The 27579-nt window shown below is 41.2% G+C and overlaps 1 protein-coding gene across 1 annotated transcript in view; it reads right to left on the bottom strand.

The window, feature by feature from the left end:
• LOC126416361 (UDP-glucosyltransferase 2-like) overlaps positions 1–27579 on the bottom strand; it is a 173990-nt gene that overhangs the window by 128212 nt on the left and 18199 nt on the right. The window contains exons 2-4 of the mRNA XM_050084044.1: positions 18412–18643; positions 17718–18310; positions 1255–1477 (exon numbers count right to left, since the gene is read on the bottom strand). Of these exons, the coding sequence (XP_049940001.1) occupies positions 1255–1477; positions 17718–18310; positions 18412–18643 (1048 nt within the window). The remainder of the gene's footprint in view (positions 1–1254; positions 1478–17717; positions 18311–18411; positions 18644–27579) is intronic.

The following is a 27579-nucleotide window of genomic DNA, read 5'->3' as shown; positions in this document are numbered from 1 at the left end:
ATCAATGAACCTGAACCAGACAAGGGGTTTGTCATTTTGTGAGGCTAGGGAAGCCTCCTCTAGATGGCCCATAAACAGGTTGGCATGTGAGGGTGCCATGCAGGTGCCCACGGCTGTGCCACAGATTTGTTTGTATACCTTCCCCTCAGAGGAGCAGTAGATGTGATTTAGGTGTATGAGGTGTGAGGTAGTCGATGTTGGAAAAGGTAGTGTTCAATAGCAGTAAGAACATAGGCACAAGGGATGTTGGTGCATAGGGAAGTCATGTCAACAGTGAAAAGTAGGGATCCAGGAGGTAAATGAGTGGGGATTGTAGAGAGCTGGCAAAGCAAGTGGTTGGTATCTCTGATCTGAGAGGCTACATTATGAGCAATTTGTTGGAGGTGTTGTTCAGTGAGGGCTGAAATTCTTCCAGTGGGGTCACAATAACCAGCAACAATGGGGCATTCAGGATTGTTGGTTTGTGGATTTTGTTGAATATGTAGAAGGTAGATGTACAGAGTTTCATAGGGTGAAGAAGGGAAATGAATTTAGGGGTGAGGTTGTGGGAAGGGCCTTCAGCTTTAAGCAGAGGTTATGTTAGGCTTCTGGGATGTGATCACTCTGGCAGAGTTTATAAGTGGAGGACTTGGATAATTCACAGGGGCCTTCTGCCAGTTTGTCACTGTGATTCATAGCAACAGTGGTGGAACCTTTGTCTGCAGGTAAGATGATATGGTCAGGATTTGTTTCCTTATGTAGAAAGCCTGGTTCTCTGAGGAAGGAACATGGGAAAGAATGGTGAGGCCAAGTTGGAAGTAACATGCCTGGGATAGATTGAAAAGGGCTGTTTATGGACAATGTGACCCACCAACCACTCTGAGGGATCCATGCCGAATCGCCGTTGAGGAGTGGGGCAATCTGGACCAACAGTGCCTTGATAAACTTGTGGATAAAATGCCACAAGGAATACAGGCATTCATCAGCGCAAGAGGACATGCTACTGGGTATTAGAAGTAGTGATGTGTACAGCAATCTGGACCAGCACCTCTGAAGGTCTCGCTGTATGGTGGTACAACATGCAATTTGTGATTTTCATGAGCAATAAAAAGGGTGGAAATGATGTTTATGTTGAATTATATTCCAATTTTCTGTACAGGTTCCAGAACTCTTGGAACTGAGGTGATGCAAAACTTTTTTTGATGTCTCTTTGTGATGCTTAAATTAACATAAAAAATTATTATACATATGTGATTTTTAAGTTAGGTATATTACCCAAAATATCATTTTGGGGAAACCATTTCCCAAGATGTACATTACTTGGCTTCCCAATCATATCATCTTGATCCCATTTCCATAATACTGTTTGCTTCAGTTTTGAGAAAACTTTCATAAAAACATTAAATTTGTCATTTGGCATTTCAGAAGGTTGAACATTTGATCCGAAACTGAAGAATATAACTCCTTCTTCTGAATTATCCATAACTGTTTTAAGTTCCTGCAATATTAAAAAGTGAACCTTGCTAAAAACTTTATTACTGACAGACAAATTATAAATACTGTCTATTTTGATATAACACTTAATGGTCCTGGCAACTAAAGTATCATAATTACTGTTATGACAACTAATCTATGCTTCATGAAGTTAAGAAAACATACATGGTGCAATAAGCAATGATAATCACATATCCATTCAAATGTACACTTGACAGCACAAAAAGTGGCAGTGGAAAACTGCAGCCAGAGTCAAAGTCCAGCACAGCATTGACATGATTGAATTGTCCTATGCCATTTTTCTGGATTACATTGAGAACAAGAGGAAGAGAGATTATTACTTGAAATCTTACACAATATCATCCTGTATATATTCTGCCTGTACTTCAATAAAATAAAATAAAATTTTCTCCAAACAAAATACACTGCTATTAGCTATAGGTACATTGAAGAAACAGCTTAAAGGGAAGCTTCTGTTGATTGTCAATAGAGAACAAATATGTAGGCATTATAAATCATTGAAATAGACAGGCAAAAATGCATTATAAATAGCTAAAATAGGCAATATGAGGCAATGTTGAAAAACCTCACATTATTTCTACACTCCTGGAAATTGAAATAAGAACACCGTGAATTCATTGTCCCAGGAAGGGGAAACTTTATTGACACATTCCTGGGGTCAGATACTTCACATGATCACCCTGACAGAACCACAGGCACATAGACATAGGCAACAGAGCATGCACAATGTCGGCACTAGTACAGTGTATATCCACCTTTCGCAGCAATGCAGGCTGCTATTCTCCCATGGAGACGATCGTAGAGATGCTGGATGTAGTCCTGTGGAACGGCTTGCCATGTCATTTCCACCTGGCGCCTCAGTTGGACCAGCGTTCGTGCTGGACATGCAGACCGCGTGAGACGACGCTTCATCCAGTCCCAAACATGCTCAATGGGGGACAGATCCGGAGATCTTGCTGGCCAGGGTAGTTGACTTACACCTTCTAGAGCATGTTGGGTGGCACGGGATACATGCGGACGTGCATTGTCCTGTTGGAACAGCAAGTTCCCTTGCCGGTCTAGGAATGGTATAACGATGGGTTCGATGACGGTTTGGATGTACTGTGCACTATTCAGTGTCCCCTCGACAATCACCAGTGGTGTACGGCCAGTGTAGGAGATCGCTCCCCACACCATGATGCCGGGTGTTGGCCCTGTGTGCCTCGGTCGTATGCAGTCCTGATTGTGGCGCTCACCTGCACGGCGCCAAACACGCATACGACCATCATTGGCACCAAGGCAGAAGCGACTCTCATCGCTGAAGATGACACGTCTCCATTCGTCCCTCCATTCACGCCTGTCGCGACACCACTGGAGGCGGGCTGCACGATGTTGGGGCGTGAGCAGAAGACAGCCTAACGGTGTGCGGGACCGTAGCCCAGCTTCATGGAGACGGTTGCGAATGGTCCTCGCCGATACCCCAGGAGCAACAGTGTCCCTAATTTGCTGGGAAGTGGCGGTGCGGTCCCCTACGGCACTGCGTAGGATCCTACGGTCTTGGCGTGCATCCGTGCGTCGCTGCGGTCCGGTCCCAGGTCGACGGGCACGTGCACCTTCCGCCGACCACTGGCGACAACATCGATGTACTGTGGAGACCTCACGCCCCACGTGTTGAGCAATTCGGCGGTACGTCCACCCGGCCTCCCGCATGCCCACTATACGCCCTCACTCAAAGTCCGTCAACTGCACATACGGTTCACGTCCACGCTGTCGCGGCATGCTACCAGTGTTAAAGACTGCGTTGGAGCTCCGTATGCCACGGCAAACTGGCTGACAGTGACGGCGGCGGTGCACAAATGCTGCGCAGCTAGCGCCATTCGACGGCCAACACCGCGGTTCCTGGTGTGTCCGCTGTGCCGTGCGTGTGATCATTGCTTGTACAGCCCTCTCGCAGTGTCCGGAGCAAGTATGGTGGGTCTGACACACCGGTGTCAATGTGTTCTTTTTTCCATTTCCAGGAGTGTATTTGTTTAATAAATTGCACTACTCAGCCATGAAATCAGCATATTTATGTTAACATTGTGTGCATTATATTTTTAAAGCAACTTAAAGATTGGAAACAAAATGCTAATTGTACTTGATGGAAAAAGGAAAATGTTTCTTGAAAGCCTATTCACTACAGTGCTTTACCAGCTTATTGGTTGCACTTGACAGTCAAATTCTTTTTTAATTTTCTGGAGTCTTGCAGAGTCTCCTGTCAAAAAGCACATTTTTAATATGAGAAAATGAGCCCTCAACATCTATATAGGTAACTGGAACAAATCTAAAACACTGAACCATTGTAGGGTCCATTTCCACTTCAACTGAATTGTCACCTTGTAGAATATTTGAAATCTGTCAAGATCAAGATTTTTCAAAAACACCATTTTACACTTTTCTCTAACTAATGAATCCATTGTGACCTTGCCACCACTGATGTGAAATATCACATAAATAAAACTCTTTGACAGAGATATTAGTCACTCCTGCCCACAGGGAATAAAATCTTTGTGACTCTAGTTAACTGGAGTTTGCTACAAATAATGAATTGAGTGATGACCCTACTGTGAACAACAACTTCTATTTTGATACAACAAGTGTACCTTACGATGTAGTGTTAGCTTTGACAGAGGAACCTTCCACAATTGCCATCATTTCAAACAATTCAAAGAGAATTGTGATAGTAAAAATGACTCACATAATGTTGTCTTCCACCATCATCAGCCTATAGTTGTTTTGAAACTTGAAATTGATGATCTACTGTGTCTTACCATCAATACAAAAATGGTGACTCTGTACACTGTGTGGAACACATTTCAATGTCCTCAGTGACTTTGGTGATGAGGCAAATGTTGCCTCACATCATCAACAAAGTATTTGGGCAACTAATTCAACTCAGTATGACAACACATTATGTGGCTTCACTTGCCCATCTACAATGGGAATGGACCAGATGCATCCATTCACAATCCAATGCAAGAAGAGTCTTCATTTTCCACCTGCACTGTACATACATGGTCTATGGAATCTTGTTCACCATAGACCTCAGAACAAATGTTTTAGCATGTCCCTAATAGGACTTCTGTAGAGAACATGTATGTTTGAGTTCCCAGTGTAAATTACCAACCTTTAAAATGGAACACCTGGCAAAATAGTTCACGACCATCAAATTCACACTGTACAGTTACAGAATCCATCAATGATACCTCCAAATTTATGGCGCTACTAAGTAACACAGGGGATCACGCCCACATTACTAATGATGTCATAGAAGCACATCTGGCCAAAGGCAAGTCTGACACTGCTAAGGCAGCACTGCTCCAACTCATGGAGACACCAGAGTAATAGCTAGGACAAGTAATTTATGAGACAACTCTGTGAATCAGTTAATCTGACTTTCATGCAAGACAGAATGCTCTGAGTGCTCTGGCTAATTAAATTAACACCTCAGCTTCAGATGCAAATAATTTTGCACAAATATAATCCAACGAAAAACAAACTATTTCTGGACAGGCTTTTGCAGTCTCACAGTAATGGCAATAGTTGGATAATACATACAATAATAAACATTTCAAGCACATTCCTACTGCGTGATGTTGGCTACAATCATGAGGAGATGCTAAGACCCCACCATTTGTGTACACTCATGAGAGTGACATCACAAGTGACTGCTAGAGAGTGGTGACGTCAAGCTGGCTGTGACTGCCATACCCACAGTTGACAAAAATATACCTCACAGCATCGAGAGGGTGCAATCACAGCTATGTTGGTTTTACTCGTGTTTCGGTGATTGTGCATGCAACTGATCCACACTGCGCGAACACCCAAATGCTATGTGTTCTGCCACAGGCAATTCAGATCACTATATCCAACCACAAATGGAACATATGACATCTCTCATCCAATTGCACATTGCAAATAACACTCACATCAGATTTGTTGTTACCATCAGGCACACTGTGCACCTTAGAGAGAATTTCCCATTGCAGCTGATGGTAAGAGATGTTTGTGAACCAATCTTGGATGCAGATTTTATCCATTGATTTCACCTCTCCCCTGACCTAACATTAAGCATCTTCAGGCAAACCCCAGCAGTGGAGAGTCAGTACCCAGTAACACTGGCAGTCCACCAGCACATTCACATACAACTCCAGAGAGGATTATTCCTATACAACCCCCTTCAAACTTGACATATAACACGTGCCTACAACTATGTAATGACCGTCATGATTTGGAGTCTGAACTACAAGCATAACAAAGAGTTATGAAGAGCGATTATACATGTTACAGTGCAAAAAATTAACACCACATCAGGCCCACTGTCTCTGTGCATTGCCTCAAACCTAGACTTTGGGGATAAACCCACCACAGATGACACAAGTACCACTTGTGCAGAAGACAACAAGCAAAAAGAAAGAGATGGCAATGCACCACCTCATCCATCTCTGCCACAAGCAACACTCCCACTGATGAAATTCAAGATTTTTGATACTGGCCAGCAGTGTCATTGCAGCCATATACAAAGGCCTCCCCCCAACCTTACACAGTTCATTTGCACTAAAGAGGGGACATCATCACTGTGCTTCTTTGTCAAGGAATGGTCCAGTCATGTCCTGCCGTGGAGCCAGCCACAGGCCTGCTGGTCATTCGAAGTAGTATGAATAACATGTGAGAAGCCGAAACCTTTGTGGCCTCCTGCCATCAGTGCTACACATTGCATAGTGGGGTTGAGGGAGTTTCTGTGGGGCCCTCACCATCATTGATGCAAAATATCACTCAAATAAAACTCTTTGGCAGTGATATTAATTATCCAAGTCTGCAGGGAGGGACATGTCTGTGACTTTAGTCAGCCAAAGTTTGTTATGAATAGTTGTACTGTGTGCACATGAACTCTCTGTTGTCTACAATACAGTTCACATTAACCTCACTTGCTAGCAACCTGCTTCATTCCTCAAACTCCCCACACTGGAATTCCAACAAACCAAATTTTGCTGGCACATCGCAATCTTTGAACTGCATTGTCCACAATTTTCACTGACTTTGTCAAAGGTTGCCCTGTTTCTTGAAGCTGGCAGATCACTTGTACCAGGACACTGGACTCTGCCATGATGGAAGTAAAGTCATTTCTCACTTCCAAAGATATGAGAAGTTTCTTTGCTGTTACAACTGAAGATGCTTCATCCTCCAGAGCAATGACCAACTTAGTTGTACTGGGGAAATTTGTAGCATAGTAAACTGCTGCTCTAAACTGCATCTCCCATCTCATTACGATGAACTGAGAGGGCAGAGATATGTCTGGTGCAATGTCCTTAAATGCCTGACTCCTCGACAGGGCTTTCACAATGATCTTCTTAATACTGGATATCAATTTGTCGACATCCAGAAACAAGCTCCTGACACTATGTGAAAACCACATCCTACAAAGGCCACATGAAGCACATTTTGAAATAGTGCTTTTTCATGTATAACACAGCATCTGAGATGGAATGACATGAATACAGTGTCATAGGTATTCAGTTTCTTCATGCCATCATAACTGTAAATAATTGCTAAATAACAGTGTGATAGTTGAATCATTAACTTTTTCCAGATACTCTGTTGCAAGCTCTTTTAATTTGCCTTCTAAAGCATCTAATGGTCTAACAATTATATCGGCAGCAAAAAGATCCATAGGATCAGTTGACTTGTTGACTGAAATACTGATTCTTTTATTTTTTACTTCATTTTTAAATATTTTCATTACCGGTACTTCATTGTATCATTCACTTAAGTAACTGTTTCATAAACTTGATGCATTGGGCAATGACTCATTTGTATACGTCTCTGAAAACTGCCATAATGTTGGATTCTATAGCTTCCAAAAACAGATTCTGGCACCACAAAAAGCTTTACATGAGTTGAACCAGTAAAGGAATAAATAATAATCAAAGAGGCAACAAAAGGCTTTTATATTAGCAGTTAGGCATTTAAATAAAGAAAAAGGCAACCTACAGCTGGTGTTTCAATCATAAACATGTAAATAATACAGATTCACATTCAAACTGAATGTAGATTTACCACATTTAAAAAAGGGTTTCTACCAAAGTTCTGGTCTCTGCTCATCACTACAGTGGAACAGACAACATTTGGCATTCTCTGTAAAAGGGTGGAGGTTCAGTTCCATGTTAGGAAGCAACAATTTTTTTTCCTTTTCTGTCTTTGGCATAAGAGCCATGTAGGGCCAAGATTCAATAAATTCACCATGCACTTCAAGTTTTGGAGCTCTCTTTTCCTGAAACACTAGAAGTGAACACAGTGAAGTGCTGGGAACCAACACAAAAACAGTGCACAATCCTGTATCCATTCAACAAACAGAAACAATAATGTCAACTACACATTACCATGTATTTGATCTTCCTGCTATGCCAGAAAGTGATGTTAAGCCAAATTTGAAAATGTTGATTGTTCTGGTAAACTCTTCACTGTAGCATCGCTACTCAGGAGCAATGAACTGCCACCTGTCGGCTGAGAGGTTCTTCTATGCCATACTTGCAGTTACAGTCCCTGTTGGAAATACTTGATCAACCACAAATTTGGTTTGCAATCATAGAAAATGTTTTCACACACCAACAAGTTAAAGATGTGAATAATTTATACTAGTGATCAGCTATTTAGTCAAGTGGGTGAAGCATTTGGTGTTTCATATTATTGTGCACCCAGCAAGTCATCAAGCTTACCTTATTCTAAAAGCAGAAGTAATTGCTTGCTGCCCAAAACTGCCAGGTCAAAGGCTGAGACAAGTGCTTTATCAAGAAACAAAGGGTGACAAAGTCCCTTCAGAATTTTGGTGGCACCTACAAGGTATGATAAACACAATCACAGTTTTCGACTATTTGTTGTTGCAAATTTGGCAACAGTTACCATCACCAGTGCAAGTAGCATTGGCGGCACATGAATATCAACTTATAAACGAGTTACTAAAACTAGCTGGTAGAATATATGCAACACTGAACATGCCAAAAACAGTGACCACGACTTTATTGGCAGGTGGCATGCCATTCAGCTCTGCCCAGTGGATGCTGATCTCACTCAGAGAGACAACATTGAACTGCAACCATCACATTGCACCACCTGCTGAGCATTTCTGAAGAGCTCTAGAGCTCATTCACCACAGCTGAAATGCTTATCAGACAGGTTTGAGAACAGTAGCACTGGAGAGGACCTAGCAAACAGTTACAGAACTGCAATGCCAATGTTACCAGCAACCTGGGAGCAATTCTACTAATGTTTGCTGGTACCACAGATGTCAACAAGCATGGAAATGCGTAAAGTCATGCACCTAATCAAACAACAATCTCAATCTGGATTAGGCACGACAGATCGCAATTGAACAAAATGTGCCACTAGTGACAAATGCAAGTTAAACAACAGGTGGGACATCATCATGCAGCAGTAAGCAAACTGCTATACAATGGTTAGTATGTCCACAGTAGCAGTAAAACATCTACACAATCTTCACAAATATTACAGCCACCTGCACACCCCACAGCATTTCAATTGTTGTATCAGAGAGACAGATAGATAGCCTCCTTGACTGACACTGGCCCCAAGGTCAGCATCTTCCCACTTCAGTGCACATTTGACAATAAACAAGATGAACATCTGTACCTGGAGGCAGTAAACAATAAGCCATTACATACTGATTATTGACTTTGACTTCACCAGCCCCTCTATATGGACATTTGTAGTTACTGGCATCACCAAGCTTGTATTAGGTGCCAAAGTAGGACTACAGAACAAAGTGATCAGAGGCACAGTAACTCCTAGACAGGCTAGCTCTGCCTGCAGCATGGTACAGACAACAGACAATGCTAACACCTGTGCAAATCTACAGAAGAAGTCTATGGCCAGTTTTTGGATAGCATCACAGCATAGTGACATCAAACACCACAACTGGCTAATCTGTTGCACAACATGCCTGCTGACTTGCCTCACTGTGCCTACCAGAATCAAAGGCCAAATTTTAAGAAATGCTTCAAGCTGAGATAATCCAGCATTCTGACAGATTGTGGTCTTCACCTTTGCAACTCATCTGCAAGAAAGACAGCTTGTTGCACCCCTGTGGTGATTATCACATTTTAAATGCCAGGACCGTACCAAACAGGTACTCTGTGCCAAACATTCAATATTTTGTGGGTGCTTTAGCTGACACAAAAGTTTTCTGCATCACATACTGCCATGAAGCATGCAACCAAACACATGGGAGGGAGGTGGAAGTTTAATGACACACTGAAGATATCATTTGGCCCATCTGAATTCTATTTATGCTGTTATATCTGAAAACTGTCCCACAGACATGGCAACATATCACATACCTTAATGACATTTTAGCAATCTCACCAAATGTCGGGCTACATGAATGACAAATGTGAGAAGCATGTTAGTGGTTGACAAATATGACATAGTATTTAATGAACAGAAATGCATCATCAGCAAAGCAGAAATGACCTCACTGGGATGAATCATTTTGGCAGATAACATTCGTCCATTATGAGAGAAATCAGTAGCTCTACAAACCCTTCTGAAGCCAACAGACTGCCAATAATTACAGTGTTTCCTGGGAATAATCAACTTTTTTTGCTGCCACTTCCCAGCAACTGTCCCTTACAGACATGCTTGCAGAACATGATACCACAGGTTGATGATCCCTTGAGTCAACCTTGGAGACAGAAAAGTTTTCTACAGTCTTCTGCTGAACATTATTAGTGCAGTGCTCCTCAATCACCCAGTGCCATCTGCACTGCTGGCAGTAATCACAGATGCCAGGCAAACAGCAATAGATGTAGTCCTACACCAACAGATTGACCACCAATGGCAACCATTAAATAAAAAAACTGCAACCACTTCACAGCAGTGGATCACATATGGCAGAGAACTACTTGCAGTGTAAGAAGTTCTTTAATATTTCCACCAACAATCTGAAACTTGCACTGTGACAGTTTAAGCTGACCACAAAACTGTTAGTTCCACTTTCCAGAATACTAGTGACAGGTGTTCCACCAGGTGGTTAGACATACAGAATTTGTCAGCCAGTTTACAATGGAGGTGTGTCATGTGAAAGTAGCAGAAAATATTACAGCTGACTACTTCTCACACATCTGTGGTTTGGCGTATATATAGCATGGACAGCTAAGAACATGCTACCTTCTGAAGACTGCAGATCAACAACTACAAGGAATTATTGCCTATCCTTCCACAGGACCATGACTTTCACAAACTTGGTGCCAGGCACAAAATTAACACTATGGTGCAACATCTCTTGACACAAGCCAAGCCTGTACACTGGCCCAGAACTCCACAAAGCTACTCTTGCCAGTGTTCACAATCTGTCACATCTAGGAGTAAACATGATACTCAAGTTATTGGTTTAAAATAAATGTCCTCACATAGTCACATTCATGTATTCAATGCTAGCTATGCAAAACGGGATGAGTCATAAACACTGACATGAGGCAGTTTCGAGGCTCTCCAATAAGACTTGCCCAAGCCCACATCAGTCCTGTAGGCTAGGGTGTCCATTCGTCCCATTTTTCTCGGGGCAGTCCCGTTTTTTACCAAAATGTCCCGCTGTCCCGAAAGTTTTTTTGGGGACGCTCAAATGTTCCATTTTTTTATGATTCCACTTGGCTAGAGTATTTTACGCTACTGGTTGTTTGACTTGCTATTAACTGCTCAATTATTTACGCTAGGAAGCGTGTGATGACTTTCAGCATACACCAAACATGTACTGAACTGTCAACAATCGCAAGTAATTTTAAACGCACTATAGGTTACCAATAACAACGAAGATTCTTCTCTTCTAAATCGATCCACTGAATCCGTCCTTTCGGCCCAGAGATACTCTACACCACTAACACTTGCTCTCTGGTTTTTATCATCTCACTGTTAATGTTTTGCACTGTGCAATCACTGTTTCATTATGCCAAAACGAAAGTGTAATTTTAACAGCAATATAAAAAGCAAGTTTCCTTTTATCACTGGTAGTGGAGAAACTGTAGAATGTACGTTGTGCAGATGAAAATTTGCTGTTGATCATGGTGTAAGGTCTGACACTGTGAATCACATTAAGACTAAGAAACATCGCATTAGTGATCAAACGAAAAGAGCAAACAAATACGTGAGTGACTACTATGTAAACTTAAAATCAGTAGCAGAAATGGATAGGCAGTTGGCAGCTCAAGAAGCTACTTTTGCATACCACAGTGTAATGCATAACCATAGCTTTAAGTCAATGGACTGTACTACAGCAGTTGTTGAAAAACTTTTCAATCCTAAATTCACATGTGGACACACAAAATGTAATGCAATCATTTCAAATGTTATTGCACCGTATGCAGCTCAGCAGGTTTTAAATGAACTGAAAAGTGCTCGATTCATTTCTGTAACGATTGATACATTGAATCATCTGGATTTGAAGTTGGTCCCTATCCTTATCAGGTATTTTCACCCTGAAAATGGCATCATGGTGAAAGTCCTCGAATTGCTTAATTTAGCTGGAGAAACTTCAGATTTACTTCAGAATTGGAGGTTTTAAAGAAATATGATCTTGAGGGAAAGGTGATTGTAGTTTCTGCAGACAACACTAACACCAATTTTGGTGGCAAGCAGAGGAAAGGGAAAAAACAATTTGTTCTATAAACTGCAACAGAACACAGTGAATAATACAGTAGGTGTTGGCTGTCCCGCACATGTGGTGCACAATTCCTTACAAACTGGCTCAGATTGCCTACCCATCAACTGCCAATTAATTGTAAACAAAATCTACCAGCATTTCCACATAGATACAGTAAGGGTTGAATCTCTGAAGTAATTCTGTAAGTTTACTGAAACTGTATACAAAACTGTACTTGGACACAGCAAGACAAGGTGGCTATCTCTGCTACCAGCATTGGAAAGAATTGTAGAGATATTTCCTGCTTTTAAATCATATTTCATTTCCCTTGATAAGTGTCCTGTTATCCTTAAACAATTCTTTGATAACCTTGTGTCTATTGTTCTTCTACATTTTCTTACTAGCCAGCTAAATCCTTTCTCCACAACAATTAAATGTATTGAGAAACAAGAAATCACAATAATGGAAGTTTATCAAGAAATAATCAAATAATTGGGCAAATTGCAACGTAGAAAATCTGAAAGATTTCCCACATCCTTTGTACTGAGACTCTAAGAAAGCTGGAAGAAGAGGGTGAAATTACCGTAGAACAATTTCATGTTTATGCTCACATCTTCTATGACTCTTGCATTGAGTATATTAAAGAATGGTGTGTACCATTTCGCACGCCTTTTAAAGCATTTGACTGGGTTAATACTGAAAAGGAGCAGCTACAGTAAAGGATATTCAGGACTGTTGTGTTTTTGTTAAAAGTATTGTACTAAATTTTCCTGTTGATGAAGATGAACTATTTGATGAATTTTCATGTGCACAGAACTTCATAAAAAGTGAAGAAGGAGACAAAGAAAGTGTTAGTGCAACGTGGTCTAAAATATTTGCTAATTTCAAAAGTAAAAACATTAACATGAAAAACATGATTCATTTGGTGGAGTTTTGCCTGGCAATTCCTGGGTCAAATGCTCCTCTGGAACATGTGTTTTCGTTAGTGAACTCTTTGTGGTCAGATGAAAAATCCAGAATGAAAGTTGAAACAGTGAGGGCCTTCCTCATTGTCAAAACACACTTTAATGGTGTATCGAGTACTGACTTTTATGATACAATTTCAAATGAATATGCACTTCTTGATAAAGTACATAAAAGTGAAAAGCATGATGATAGTGTGGCAGAATAATTGTAAGAAGTTATTTGGGGTCATCTGAGTGCACGTTTTAAAGGTAAACTTGTATGTGTATTAAATTAGTCTATACAATATTTATGTCCCATTTTTTTTCTTCGTTATCCCAGGTTTTTCTCTAATTTATTTTAAATGTTCCCTTTTTCAATGAAAATGAAATGGACACCCTACTGTAGGCCCCCCTCCACCTGTGAGTGGCTAGAGATGCCTTTTCAGAGTGATGGACAGATGTGCTTGATGAGTGAAGCAACACCTATCATGGACATTTCTACTTTGTCACCACCTGGATAGCATGTTTTGATTGCTCTCTCCACATGACTGCAGATGAGGGCCATCAATTCAAATCCATTTTGGTCTAAGAACTGTCCAACGTTTGCAGCATTCAGTGTCATCATATGACAAAGTATCATCTTACCAGTAGTGGGTTGGTGGAAGGATGGCATCAGAACTGAAGACATCTCTCATATGCCACAATGAGAAAGGGACAGATGCTCTTCCCACAGTCCTCTTTGACCTCCATGCAGTGTACAAACAGGTCATCAGAGCATCATTAACAGAAGTGGCACATGATGAAACATTATGCATTCCAGCAAAGTACCTCATACCTGTACCACTACCATGTACAGCAGAAATGCCACAGGTGGTGCAACAGCTCCAAGATCACACTGCCTAGATCCAACACCTACCTGCCCAGCTTTGTGCCACATTGAACACCATGATTTCATCCATGATGCTTTGGATGACTGTATTTATATCAGTCTCCACACAGGTCACATCAAATCACCATTCCAGCAACGATACACTGCTCCCTTTCCAATTATGCAACCAGGAGACCACACCATGGAGATCAAGCAAACTGGCAAAACTACAAAGGTCACTATTGAGTGAGTCAAGCCAGTGTGGGTGTTACCTTCACTTCCACAAGACATCATGAAGACACTGCAAGCTTCATTACACCCAGAGACGTCCATGCTGACCTCACATGCAGTTACCATCTCCATCCATAAGCCAGCAGCCACAATGTAATCACAAGCAGCAACTACAGATGCCATGGCCAGCAGTTAGCTCAATAGCTGTCCAGCAAATGTAATTTAAATTTTCTTAGATTCTAGCCGATTTGCAGTATACAGCGGGTGGGTGGGAGGGGGGGGGGGCTGATTGTAGCATTAGTAAATTCTGCAAAGGGGATGCTGCATCCACTCACTTTGATGCACTTTAATACACTGATTGGGGATCACTCAAAAGTAACTCTTACAAAAGGTTTCAGGCTGGTAGCCCTTAGTTTCCAAAATATGTTCATATTATGAATAATGTTACAATTCCATCGGTGGGGCAATTATATCATAAGGGATCAATTTGCTTCCAGCAGGATCATTGCCCAATACACATGAAAGAACAGAATGAGGTTTCCTTTCTCAGCTTGTTTCCTGCTGTACCAGACATCAAACCCACTGAAAAAGTATGGGTGCAGATAAAGTGGACCATATGAGAAAACTTTCCTGACCCTGGAACAGTGCCCTAGCAGAAAATGAAATAGAATTGTGATAGACATGAAAATCAACATTTTAGTTGTAAGGCTTTTATTTTTAATGTCACAACCAGTTTTGGGTGAACAATGTCCATCACCATGTGCAAATCACTGAAAACAAAGGAGAGTAATGTGCTAAAAATAATTTTTCTATATTCCTGCATGAATGAAATAATTAAAACTAATGCAGACATCATATACACAATTTTTAGGCCGCCCGGCTAGCTGTGTGGTCTAACGCACTGCGTCCTGAGTGGGAAGGCATGCTGGTCCCTGGCATGAATCCTCCCAGCAGATTACTGTTAAGGTCTGGTGTGCTGGCCAGCCTGTAAATGGTTTCTAATGCAGTTTTCCATCTACTTTGGCGAATGCGGGCTGGTTCCCCTTATTCTGCTTCAGTTACACTGTGTCAGCTTTTGCTGCACAAACACCCTTGCCACGTATGTGTACACCATCCTTACTCTACTATGCAAACATCTGGATCTGGGGTTACACTCATCTGGTATGAGATGTTCTCATGGGGGCGAGGGGGGGGGGGGGGGGGGTGTTCACTGGGGATAAAACCACACAATAACCCTGGGCTTGCTGTGGGGCAGTGGTGGTGTGGGTGGACTGCTGTGATCTGTTGTGGGGTTGTGAACCACTGAGGGCTACAGTGGGATGAAGCCTATCCATCGTTTCTATGTTCCTGATTTAATACAATACAATACACAATTCTTAGCAGTTGTTGGGCTAGATATGGTGAAACGTTAAAAGAAATAAGAAATAAAGAATAAAGAAATAAGAAATAATAAAATACTGTGGTGACAGCTAATAATAACACAAAGAAACAGCCAGATGAAGAGGCTTGGTGTAAGGTAGGAGCCAGAACATATACGTCAGTCATGTGCTGCAACCCTGAGTGCCACTTTGCTGGGTACAGAGGAGGCAACTACCACAAGTGAGTGTAGTGCATGGAGTGATCTGCACTGAATGACATGAGACTAACTAGTCCAGACATTCGCACTTAACTGACAATATTTAAATATGGAAATGGAGAGAAAGTATTATGAACGTGAAAGGTGCACAGAGAAGCATAATACAACAAATCTAATCGATTAATCAACACATTAAAATAAGGAAACAAAATGAACAGATGATAAAACCACTAAATAAAAAAGATAGCTGCTTAAAGAGATGTGGGCAGAATAAAAACTAAATAAATAATAAATTGTGTCCGTTTAAAAGTGAATGGCCTGGCTAGCTGATCTCATGTCATTCCCATTTGTTCATCCTAAAAGATGGCCATTGTATTGTCACACCGAAGTTCACCAGTTTAGCTTTCTCATTTGCATGCACCACTCTGTGCCCTTTGCTTGCTTGCTCCTTATCTGAACAGATTTTCTTGCATTTTTCTAGAGGGTCACACTTTGCACTGAGTGTCAATAATGCATAAATCTCCCAGTTACACTCACAACTACAAGTGTCCTTTCCTTTTATGAGCAATACCGTACAGTCTGTTGGTGTGACTGGCTCCTGAGTAACATGGAGGGAAACTCAAATTTCAGCCACTTTTACTATTTGTGTTGTTGAGTCTACAACCATTAATTCTTCATATTCTGCAGATTTTTCAAGAAGAAGAACTTTCAAGAATGTAGAATGAGTCTGAGTTACCTACAGCTGTATCAACAAAGGCTGTTTACAATATACTACTACTTGTCATGCAGCTTTATAATGAATCTGTCTGTTCAGTTCTGAGTAACTGTGGGTAAATATATGTCAATTTTTTTGATGTTCCACTATTTAGCGAAGTAAAGTTACTTTAATGTGTACAGTGTCTTCTAATGTGTGCAGTATCACAAAAGAAATAAAATGGAATATTGGTGATTAAATTGAAATTATGCAACTGTGATATATTGAAACTTTTCATTGTGATGGGGTATGGGAACACAGTCATACAATAATTAGAGATTAGGGATAAATTTTTCTCTGACTGCAAGCATGATTTTCAACTTCTTTTTGTAGTGAAGATTGTACTTGGGGCTACCAATCACATCCTCAGCTGCACCTGGTATGTATAGACATAAACAGCTTTGCTGACTAGTGAGGAGTAACTTCCCAAATGGTGCTGTTGACACAGGTTTTACAGTGCACACTACAGTTGGATAGTGATGACAGCAAAATTCATATTCACAGGAATATTGAGCATTATGTCAGGAACGTAGGAATAAGCACCAAGGTTGCCAACTGGGTCACCCAATATAAATGTGTGAGTTTGACATGCAAGTCGCCGAAGTGGCGTCAACTCAAAAGACTTGCAGCAAGCGAATGGCCTACCCTACGGGAGGCCCTAGCCACACAGCATTTTATAATGTGAGAGTATTTGGAAACTGATATATAACACTGGCACTATGCTTATGTGCCAGTCCAAGAAAACAATCAGTGTAAATGTCAGCTATAAGGAGATCAAACTTCCGGTCACTAGATGCTATTAGTTCTTGTACTTCTGATGTACTGACAGCAGTCTTACACATTGCAATTCCAAGGACGCTACTGAGGAAAATAAATATATATCTCATATTGATTAGATGTATATATTCCAGATACATCTCTGGAAAGGATTCGTAACCCTGAAATTGCCCATGACATAATAAAAGAAACTGAAGACCATTTCTGCAGTCAGAAGCAAATTTATTCCTAATTTCAACAACTGTGAATATATCATACAATCTATGAAATAATGTTTTAGTTTTGGCATGATATGTTTACCAAATATCTACTTTTATTTTCACCAAACATACAAATATTGCAAAATTAATTCTATCAAATGCAATATGCAAGACTGCTTATCTGGATATTGATCTTATACTCACCTTTGGAAGATCTTTTGAAGGTTTAATATGCATTCCTCCAATCTGAATTGTATTTGGTGTTAGAGGCCTGGGAAGGCCTATGCTTTCATGGTTGTTAATGAGAAACAGTGAAGTGCTTTTCCACAACTTATCAATAGATGGAAAATTGTCAATATTTCTAGAGTATGTCATCATTATTTCTTGTTGGCGTGGAATATAACAGAAGAACCACACTAATTCAACAAGGAGTCCACACACACTGTTTAACATCCGTTGTAAAAAATTCATATTCACAGGAATATTAAGCATTATGTCAGGAATGTAGGAATATGCACCAGGGTTGCCAACTGGATCACCCAATATAAATGTGAGAGTATTTGGAATTTGATATATAATACTGGCATTATGCTTATGTGCCAGTCCAAGAAAACAGTCAGTGTAAACACCAGCTATAAGGAGATCAAACTTCTGGTCACTAGATGTTATTAGTTCTTGTACTTCTGGTGTACTGATAGCAGCCTTACACATTTCAATTCCAAGTATGCTACTGCGGAAAACAAAAATAAGTGGGTTTACTTCACCTAGTTCAAAAAGTGACATGTTTCTCTCTTTATCTGTAAATAATAAAATGAGGCAGTTAATAGGTAATGCTGTACATCAGATATGAGCATTATTCTACTTAAATTATTTTTTATACCAACACTGCTTTACTTACGAAAGCTATCCATTCTGTAGTTTAATTTAATATCTCTTACATTCTTCACAGGTGGAGACTGTGGGAATGGACTAATCACAGTCAAATTATGCCCTCTTTGAGCTAGTTCATGGAGCAATGGTGATAGAAAGACCATGTGACTCTTGCTTGGAACTGTCATCACTGACAGAATGTTAGCTCCCTGTCCCTGTGTGACGACTCCAGCTAGCAAAAGTATACACTGCCAGATGCTCTGTAACAGAGTAGCAAAAATGAAAAAATAAAAGCTTTTTGTAGGTGTTGCACTCACATTTGTCTGTTGTCATAAGTTCATTTAATCACAAATCTGAATATCTCTAGTATCTCATGTATTATTACTTAACTTGTTTGAATATGGTGAATAAATCTGCCTATTCTAAATTACTCAATATTAGGCATCATGTCCAGTTCATTGTATTCATAGGTTTTATGACTGTCATTTCTAAAAGATGATGTTTTGGGTGTACACAACAGATAGCAGCCAACACCAACATCAACAAGATGGATAACTATTTACAACAGCAACAACAATAATGACAGATAAAAAATATCAACATAAGAGGCAATTTGAAATCAATTAGAAGTTGATATATGTCTGCAGTTAAACACAAGGTTCCACATTTTATAAAACAAATATGGATCAAATTCTTTCACTTTCAGTAGGCATATTTATCTTACTGAGTGTTGCCTTCTTACATCAGTTTTGTATCACGCACAAAAATAATTCATTTTAAGCATGTTGTATGTCATATTCTTGTAGTAAGAATTCTTCTTAAGCAAAAATTCCTACATGGCAACTACTTGAATGCAGCAACTGCATTTTTCAATTAGACTTCCTTTGGATTGGCATTTACTGCACTAGGAAATGTATTAATAGATGTTTATGACTTTCTTTGTTTTTCTTATGCCCGTAATATTTCATTCACATTGGAAAGGCCCCCTTACTTGCTGCTATTCTGTAGTTACTTGCCATCAACTTTATTAGCATCTAACTGCCATGATAAAAGTCATTGGATAGTGTTAATGGATTGGTATCACTTACTTTGTTGTTGCCACTTTTTGAGATTGATTGGAAAAGAAGACACATACCTTCAAGATAAGTTACACAGTGAGTTCAGAAGGTAAGTTTCTCCTCACTCATAAAGTGTTGACAGCTAAAGAAATCGGAGCCACAAAGTATTTTTCATGTGTAGCATCTGTAATATTTAGGACTGATGTATAAGAGCTGATAAACACTTAAAATTTTAGCAATAGGTATAAAAAACTACGATGGGATTGTGGAAATACAGGGTGACTTAAAGGAGATGAAGAGGGGTGTCAAATGTTGATTTTTCAGAAAAAAAGCCTTTTATTTATACAAAAGCAAAGGTTAACAGCAACATGAAACAGGATAGATTTCCACTCACCACATAGAGGAGGGATTGAGTGGCAGACAGAACATTTAATAGTACATTTAAAAGTAAACTAAGTTACCAGACAGGGTTCTTCTTCAGATGTAGAAAACACACACACACACACACACACACACACAAACGACAAACTCTAACTTGCACACACATGTCCACTATCATCTTCAGATGCCTAGGCCTGAGAAAGGCTAACATTTAACACTATAGGAAAAGACCAATTGCTATGTAATGTAAGAAAGACATGTCAAGTTTCAGGCAGTCACAATTGGCCACAACATTCACCAATAAAAGAGAGACACATACAATCACATACACAAGCAAGCACACCTCACACTCACATGACTGATAACTCCAGCATCTCAAGCCGAAATCCAACTGTCACGTGAGATGCAAGCAGCAATATGGAAGGGGCAGGGAAGGGGAAGGAAGAGTAGTGTATGGGTGGGGAGAGAGACAAGCACCATCTGGTGGAGTGTGCAGGGACTACACTGCCAACAGGCACAGCATCAGGAGGTTGAGGGGCAGGGACATGGGGAAAAAAGGAGCAAGAAAGGAGAGGAGCGGGGAGAGACAGATGAATGCATTGGCCGAGGGCTGCAAATAAACAGGGTGGGAGATGAGAATGGGTAGGAGATGATAAGACAGAGGGGGTGGAAACTTTTGGGTGTAGGGTGTGGAGTCTGGGGACAGTATCTTACTGTAGTAGAGGGTGGGATAATTACAGGAGTGGAGAATGTGTTGTACAGATAACTCCCATCTGTAAAGTTCAGAAAAACTGCTGGTGGAGGAAAGGATACAGATGGCTCGAGTAGTGAAGCAGCCATTGAAATCAAGTGTGTTATGTTCAGCTGTGTGTTGTGCCATGCAGTGGTCTATGTTGCTCTTGGCCGCAGTTTGGTGGTGGCCGCTCATCGTGGAGGACAGCTGGTTAGTAGTCACACCAATATAAAAAGCTGTGCAATGATTGCAGCAAAGCTGGTAAATGACATGGCTGCTTTCACAGGTGGCCAGACCCCTGATGGCATAGGATAAACCTGTGACAGGACTGGAGTAGGAATTGTGGGATGGGTAAACTGGCCAGGTTTTACACCTGGGTCTTCCACAGGGATATGCTCTTTGTGGCAATCGGTTGGGATTGGGAGTGAAATAGGGTGTGGAGGTTGGGTGGTCAATGGAACACGACTTCAGGAGGGGTTGGAAGTATCTTGGGTAGGTACTTCAGTCCTGTTACAGAAAAACATAATACAGAAAAAGGACAAGGAAACTGTAGACAATGACTGGTTCACTATCATGACTAGAAGCATTTGGACTGAACAAAAACTATTAGCATTTTAAATGGACCAAAAGCTCAGCACAAATAACCATACAAAAGATTATATAGCATACTAGCATATGGAATCTACCTGCTCCACAAGCTGAGCAGCTGTGCTGGTAAATACCTCCTACTATATGCTTATTTCACTTACTTCCACTCCCACTTGAACTATGGAATATTACTACAGGGTAATTATGCAGGCTTACAACCAGTATTTAAATAGCAAAAGAAAGCTGTCAGGACCACTACAGGTCTTAGCCTTTGTTAATCATGAAGAAACTGTTTTGAGTACCTTGGTATAATTTTTGAAATGTGGCACATTTACAGTGATAGTATCGATAGTGTTGAGAGGGCTCTCAACAGTGAGTGTATATGTACATATTGTAGTCAATCAGTTCTGTACTGTGACTGTGCTCAATGTGTAAACAGAGAGGTAAAATGTCTTTAGCTTTCTGTTAATAAATATTCTTAACTTGGAGGCAGTTCACAGCTGTTAAGTAAAAGGAAGATTGTTATTTGGTAAAGTAGTGATCCATTATGAACTAAAAAGAACACTGTTATTCAAAAAGTGCTTAATGAATAGGACATGGTTGATATTGAGATACCAGTGTTTTCTGGAGAAGACTTTGGGAACTGGAAGCAGTGAATGGAAATGTATCTGAAAACAAAGAAATCCTCCGCAGTCACTTCAAGAGCAAACATGAGTATGAGCAATATGGTACTTGGGAAAAAGAAATTTAACTGCACTGAGCTACATATATGCATCAATTTCAAACAAGCAACCAGAATTTGTGAGTGATTAGGAAACTGCTTTTGAGATAATGAAAAAGTTTGATGAATTATACTCCAGAGAACTGACAGCACTGCAATTTATTTGCAGAAACAAGTTGAATAAACTGAAGTTTAGAGACTATAGTGACTTCGACCAGTATCTTGTCCCCTACCTTCCAAATTTCACAGAAGTTCTCCTGCGAACTCTTGAGAACTTCCGTGAATTTTGATGGTAGGAGATGAGGAACTTGTGGAAGTCAAGCTGTGAAGATAGCTTGTGAGTCATGCTTGACTGGCTGGTTTGACAGAACACTTGCCCACAAAGGGCAAAGGTCCTGAGTTTGAGTGTCGGTCCAGCATACAGTTTTAATCTGCCAGGAAGTTTCAGTGAAGAAACTAAATTAGCAGGCACTTAAGTGATAGAAAACTATACACTGAGATCCTTGCTGGAATCTTTGAGCTATAGCAGGGACTTAATTGAAATTTTGAAAGAAAAATCTCAGGCAGTTTAATACATTAAAAGTAAAATTAAAATGATGGATTTAAAAAACAAGGATGAAAGTGAAGGTGCATAATCAAATGCATTTTACACTGTGAACCAAACCACTATGAGCTACCAGGAGCAGTTGCATTATGTATTTGACAAACAAGGACATTTCAGAGGGACTGTCACCAGTCAGGAACAAGCAGAGATTCATGGACATCTTCAAGGAGGCAGTCATGACAGTTGACAACATAGTCAAAATGGACAGGATAGCAGCAGTAACAACTGGTCACATGTTAAAGGTGAGTAGATTGAAGAGGTGGTCATCATCCAGGATGCAGAAGATATCAACAGAACTGATATGCCATGATCAGCTTTGTAATGGAGGTACAACCTACGATAGCATGTAATAATGTTGAGTCAGATAACAATGTACAGATTAACTGGTTATTACTCAGTGGTTGTATAGATCATGTTGTCAATAATGATAGTTATTTTTCTGAGTGCATATATTTACAAGACCAAATGCATGTAAATACTGTGGATGGTGAAGTTTGACAAGCTGCAAAAGTTGGAAATATGATTAATTATTTTCCACTTTATGATGACATGATTCCAATCCAAATAAAAAAATGTATTTTACATAAAGACATGGGTAGAATTTTGATTACCAATACTAAAGTGACAAAAAAATAAATAAAATTGTGCCTGCAGACAATTCCTCAAAAGTTTTTGATAAAGACAATAACTTACTTGTGATCACTTTCTAAGGAAATAGGCTGTACAAAATTACAAGTACAATTTATAAGAAAGTTATTAATGTAAATAATATGAGTAATAAGGATAGTATATAAATAAAGGAGAAATGGCATTGTACTCTGGGACATGTAAATTTTAACGATCTGGATACATTATGTAAACATCAGTTACCAGATGGATTGTCAACAAATTTAAAATCAGAGTTTATGAAGTGTAAAGTTTGTTTGAAAATAAAATGTGCAATTTACGTTTTGAAAGCAATAGAAGCTTAGAAAAAGAAACCTTAGAGATTATTCAAAATGATCTGAATGGGCCTCATTCAACTCACATTTAGCATGAGGAAAGATTTTTATTGCTGATTATACATTGTCCAGTCATACTAGTGTGTGTGTGTGTGTGTGTGTGTCTGTGTGTGTGTGTGTGTGTGTGTGTGTGTGTGTGTATGTGTGTGGTTTGAGGTTTTCGGGCACTAAACAGCATGGTTGTCAGTGCCCAAATGCATAGAAACAGGAACACATGCGGTGAAGCGACGAAGACGGACAGCGAACAAGGAGAACGGCTAAAAGACACAGACCTGATGCAGTTCCAAATCCTCACATACAGAGGCAAAACAAGAGGAGAAGAGAAGAAACGCACTAAAAAAGGAAAGGAAACACAAGGAAAAGAGAACAGAAATCGAAGTGAAACAAGTAGGTAATTGTGACTGGCGGACCTCTTACCTAAAACCTGGGTGAGCCAGTCACCCAGCAGCACATTAAAATCCTCTCCCTAAAATCCGAGGCAACGAATTGGACAGGACACAAAACCGTAAGACCTTAACTACAATCATTGCGTCATCTTGCAAAATAGAGGGCAAATCCTCCTCCCGCCAGAGTAAAAAACCATGCGTTAAGGGACTGTGCCCGATGCGGAGGCAAGTGAGGACAACCTCATCCCGCCTGCATGACTGGTAGGACGTACGCCATGGCCGCGTGGTGGCCTTGACCAGATGCAGCTTATTTTCACCGACTGTCAGTCATTCCTCTTCCCATTGACGCATAACACGAAAACGCAAAAGGGAGGTAACAGCATGGAGGGGGACGGCACATTCAACAACGTGAGGGAGGGAACATGCGTCTTTGGCAGCCACATCTGCCAGTTCGTTTCCCCTTATACCCACGTATGTGACCACCTGTCAAAAGCTTGAATAACCACCTCGTGGAGCACCAACCAGTGTGAGACATCTAGGAAGAGAGTCAATGAGGTTCTGGAAGTTACCGACAGGGATGTGGAGCCATGCTGACTCCAGTGCCACGGTGTAAACAGCCCGATTGAGGTGGTCCCACAGATTCTTGATTGGGTTTAGGCCAGGGCGGTTTAGCGGCCAGGGTAGAATGCTAGCCACATCCTGGTGCTCTTTGAAACATGCATGTACACTGCAAGCTGTGTGACATGTTGCACTGTCCTGCTGGTAGGTGCCAACATGTCAAGAAAAACAAGCCATAAGTAGGGGTGGACATGATCCCCAAGGATAGATGTGTACTTTTGTTGATTCATTGTGATGAGATCACTCAGGGAATGCCAAAAAATATCCCCTGGGACATAACACTGCCTCCTCCAGCCTGAGCCCTTCTGACAACTGTTGCCGGGTGTTTGCTTTCAGACATTTTGTGCACAAAATGTGAGTCATTTGAGAAGGTCACTCAACACCACTCAGCATACATCCAACTGCAGTACTGGCATGCGAGTGCCAGCCTTTGTCACCAGTGAACAGTATTCAGCTTGGGTGCATCAATCAAGTGCCTGCTGTGGAGGTCCATACACAGAAATGTGCACTGAACAGTCATTGAGAAGACAATGTAGGTGGCCCCTGGGTTAATCTGGGTGGTCGATTCCTTAACAGTTATTTGTCTATTTGCTCATACTCATCTCCACAGCCATCATTCAGACCTGTCATCTATGTCCCATGGTGCACCACAGCTGCCTCACTGGTTTTGGATAGTGCCAATTTGCTATACACAGTATTCTTTAATCATAGCGGCACATGAAAAGTTTACAAACTTATACATTTTGAAAATGCTGCCACCCTTGGCTCAAAAGAAAATGATCATGACATTTTGGACATCAGATAAATCACTCTGTTTCCACATAATGACTATGATTGCACAAAATACATAATCTTAACTGTAGTGACTAAGTGCTGCTAAAACTGAAATGTAACAGACATTTTTACTTAATCTGGCCAAACACCCCCTGTTAAGATATTCTTCTATAGAGCAGAAGGAGTTGCCTATCAAAAAGTCTTACAAACTCTGTTTAAACCATGCTTTATCTAAAGCCAAGTTGTTAATGGTTGCTGACAATTTGTTGAAAATATGTGTTCCTGAATACTGGATCACTTTTTGGACCAAGGTAAGTCATTTTAGACTATGTATTGATCTATTTGTTGGAAATAGAGATATATTACTTGCAACAAATTTCATGAAGGAATAAATATACTGAGAAGCAGTGGTTTACATCACAAATGATTATATGATAATTAGTCAAAACCCTCAGCTGCCGACAGGTGTTGTTGATATACCTTGATGGGGACAGCTGAAAATGTGCGCCCCGACTGGGGCTCGAACCCAGGATCTCCTGCTTACATGGCAGACACTCTATCCATCTGAGCCACCGAGGACACAGACGAATAGTGCAACTGCAGGGACATATCCCTTGCACGCTTCCCGTGAGACCCACATTCCCAGCTGCCCACAATCTACATACGTAATGTACCTAATAGATATTTGCCCATCCACTCATTACTCGCACACACTAAGGTGATGAATCCTGTAAGAGTTTGGCAACCTGTGAGCATTCGCACAGACGAAGGTCAATGGCTGAGTAGCCTTTTAACTATATATAAATGAAGATAGTAACTATTCTCGAAAGAACAGATACCATTGATGACCGTGCAGCTTCTCTAGAATAAATGATAATTAGTTGAAACCCTCAGCTGCTGACAGGTGTTGTTGATATACCTCGATGGAGACAGCTGAAAATGTGTGCCCCAATCGGGACTCGAACCCGGGATCTCCTGCTTACATGGCAGACACTCTATCCATTTGAGCCACCGAGGACACAGTTGAATAGTGCGACTGCAGGGACTTATACCTTGCATGCTTCCTGTCAGACCTACATTTCCAACTGTCCACAATCTACACACATAATGTACCTAATAGATATTTGCCCCTCACGCACCTGTCTTGCCTATGTCTGCAGACATGCACATTCACTTGACAGCTGCTAATGGCTCTCCTGTTGCTGTTAAGGGATTCCAGACACACACTCAAGACCCTGGCTATGCTACACACTTCACATGGTCGTTCACCATTTCCAGTGTTACGGAGATGGTCCTGAGTGCTGATTTCCTATGGGCCTTTTGCCTTATGCCCTTACTGCATGCAAACAAACTCTTCTACATGCCTCCTGATCACACTGCTGACAGTACACGCATTTCGGCCACCTCACTGCCCCAATGCGATGATGCCAACAATCCTTCACCCTCGGACAAGCCCATGCAGTGGTACATAAACAGTGTGTGGACTGCACTGACCACTTACTACACATCTGTCAACAGAATAAGGACACGCAAAAGACACTTATTTGCGTCTGACAGTACAATGTGTCCTTGCACAGCCACATCCAAACAGTGCAGGCAGAAATTGCAGAGGCTTGATCGCCCCTTGAGCACCTCCATTCCTCACCTATCACCTACACTTACGGACCTGCACCTGTTACTTGACACCTCACATCACTTGATGCAGCCGCCCCTATCTCACCATTTACCAAGGTCAGTAAATCACTTGCTGCTTATTCTGTGCCTGCTCCTTTGCACCTTGTGTCATTGGTGCTGCTCTTGTAGTCCTGCTGTTCACCTCCCCCAAGCCTGCACTCATGTCAGACAATCCCTGCCATGCTGCATATGTGCCTGCACAGTATGCTGCTTCCTGCCCCATGCTGCGCCTATGCAGAATGGCCTCACCCACACTGTGCCATCGCCTTCACAGTATGCTGCTGTCCATGCCCAACCAGCGCCTGCACCCATTGTGTGCCTGTCGCACTGCAACTGATCCTATACAGTTCGTTGACCATGCCATGCATGTAAATGCACCAGCCTCACCCGGGCGGTCCAGCTCCAGTCTGTGACTGCAATCTGACACTGCCACCTGCCAGGCTGAGCTAGCACCTGCTTGCAGCACTGCCTGCCACCCTGCATCTCAGCTTCCCCAGCTCACTGACCATGCCATGCCTATGCAGACTACCATCTTGCTTGGACAATCTGGCTCCATCCTATAGCTGATGTCCAACTTCATTTCTGCTGCTCAGGACAGACTTCCAAGTGGCCCACGCTGGCAAACTCTCCACCAGTGCATCTTAGTCTCATGGTTACA

Source organism: Schistocerca serialis, chromosome 1 (assembly GCF_023864345.2).
Source record: "Schistocerca serialis cubense isolate TAMUIC-IGC-003099 chromosome 1, iqSchSeri2.2, whole genome shotgun sequence".
NCBI classification, from domain to species: Eukaryota; Metazoa; Arthropoda; class Insecta; order Orthoptera; family Acrididae; genus Schistocerca; species Schistocerca serialis.
This window is presented reverse-complemented; position numbering and strand designations above follow the sequence as displayed.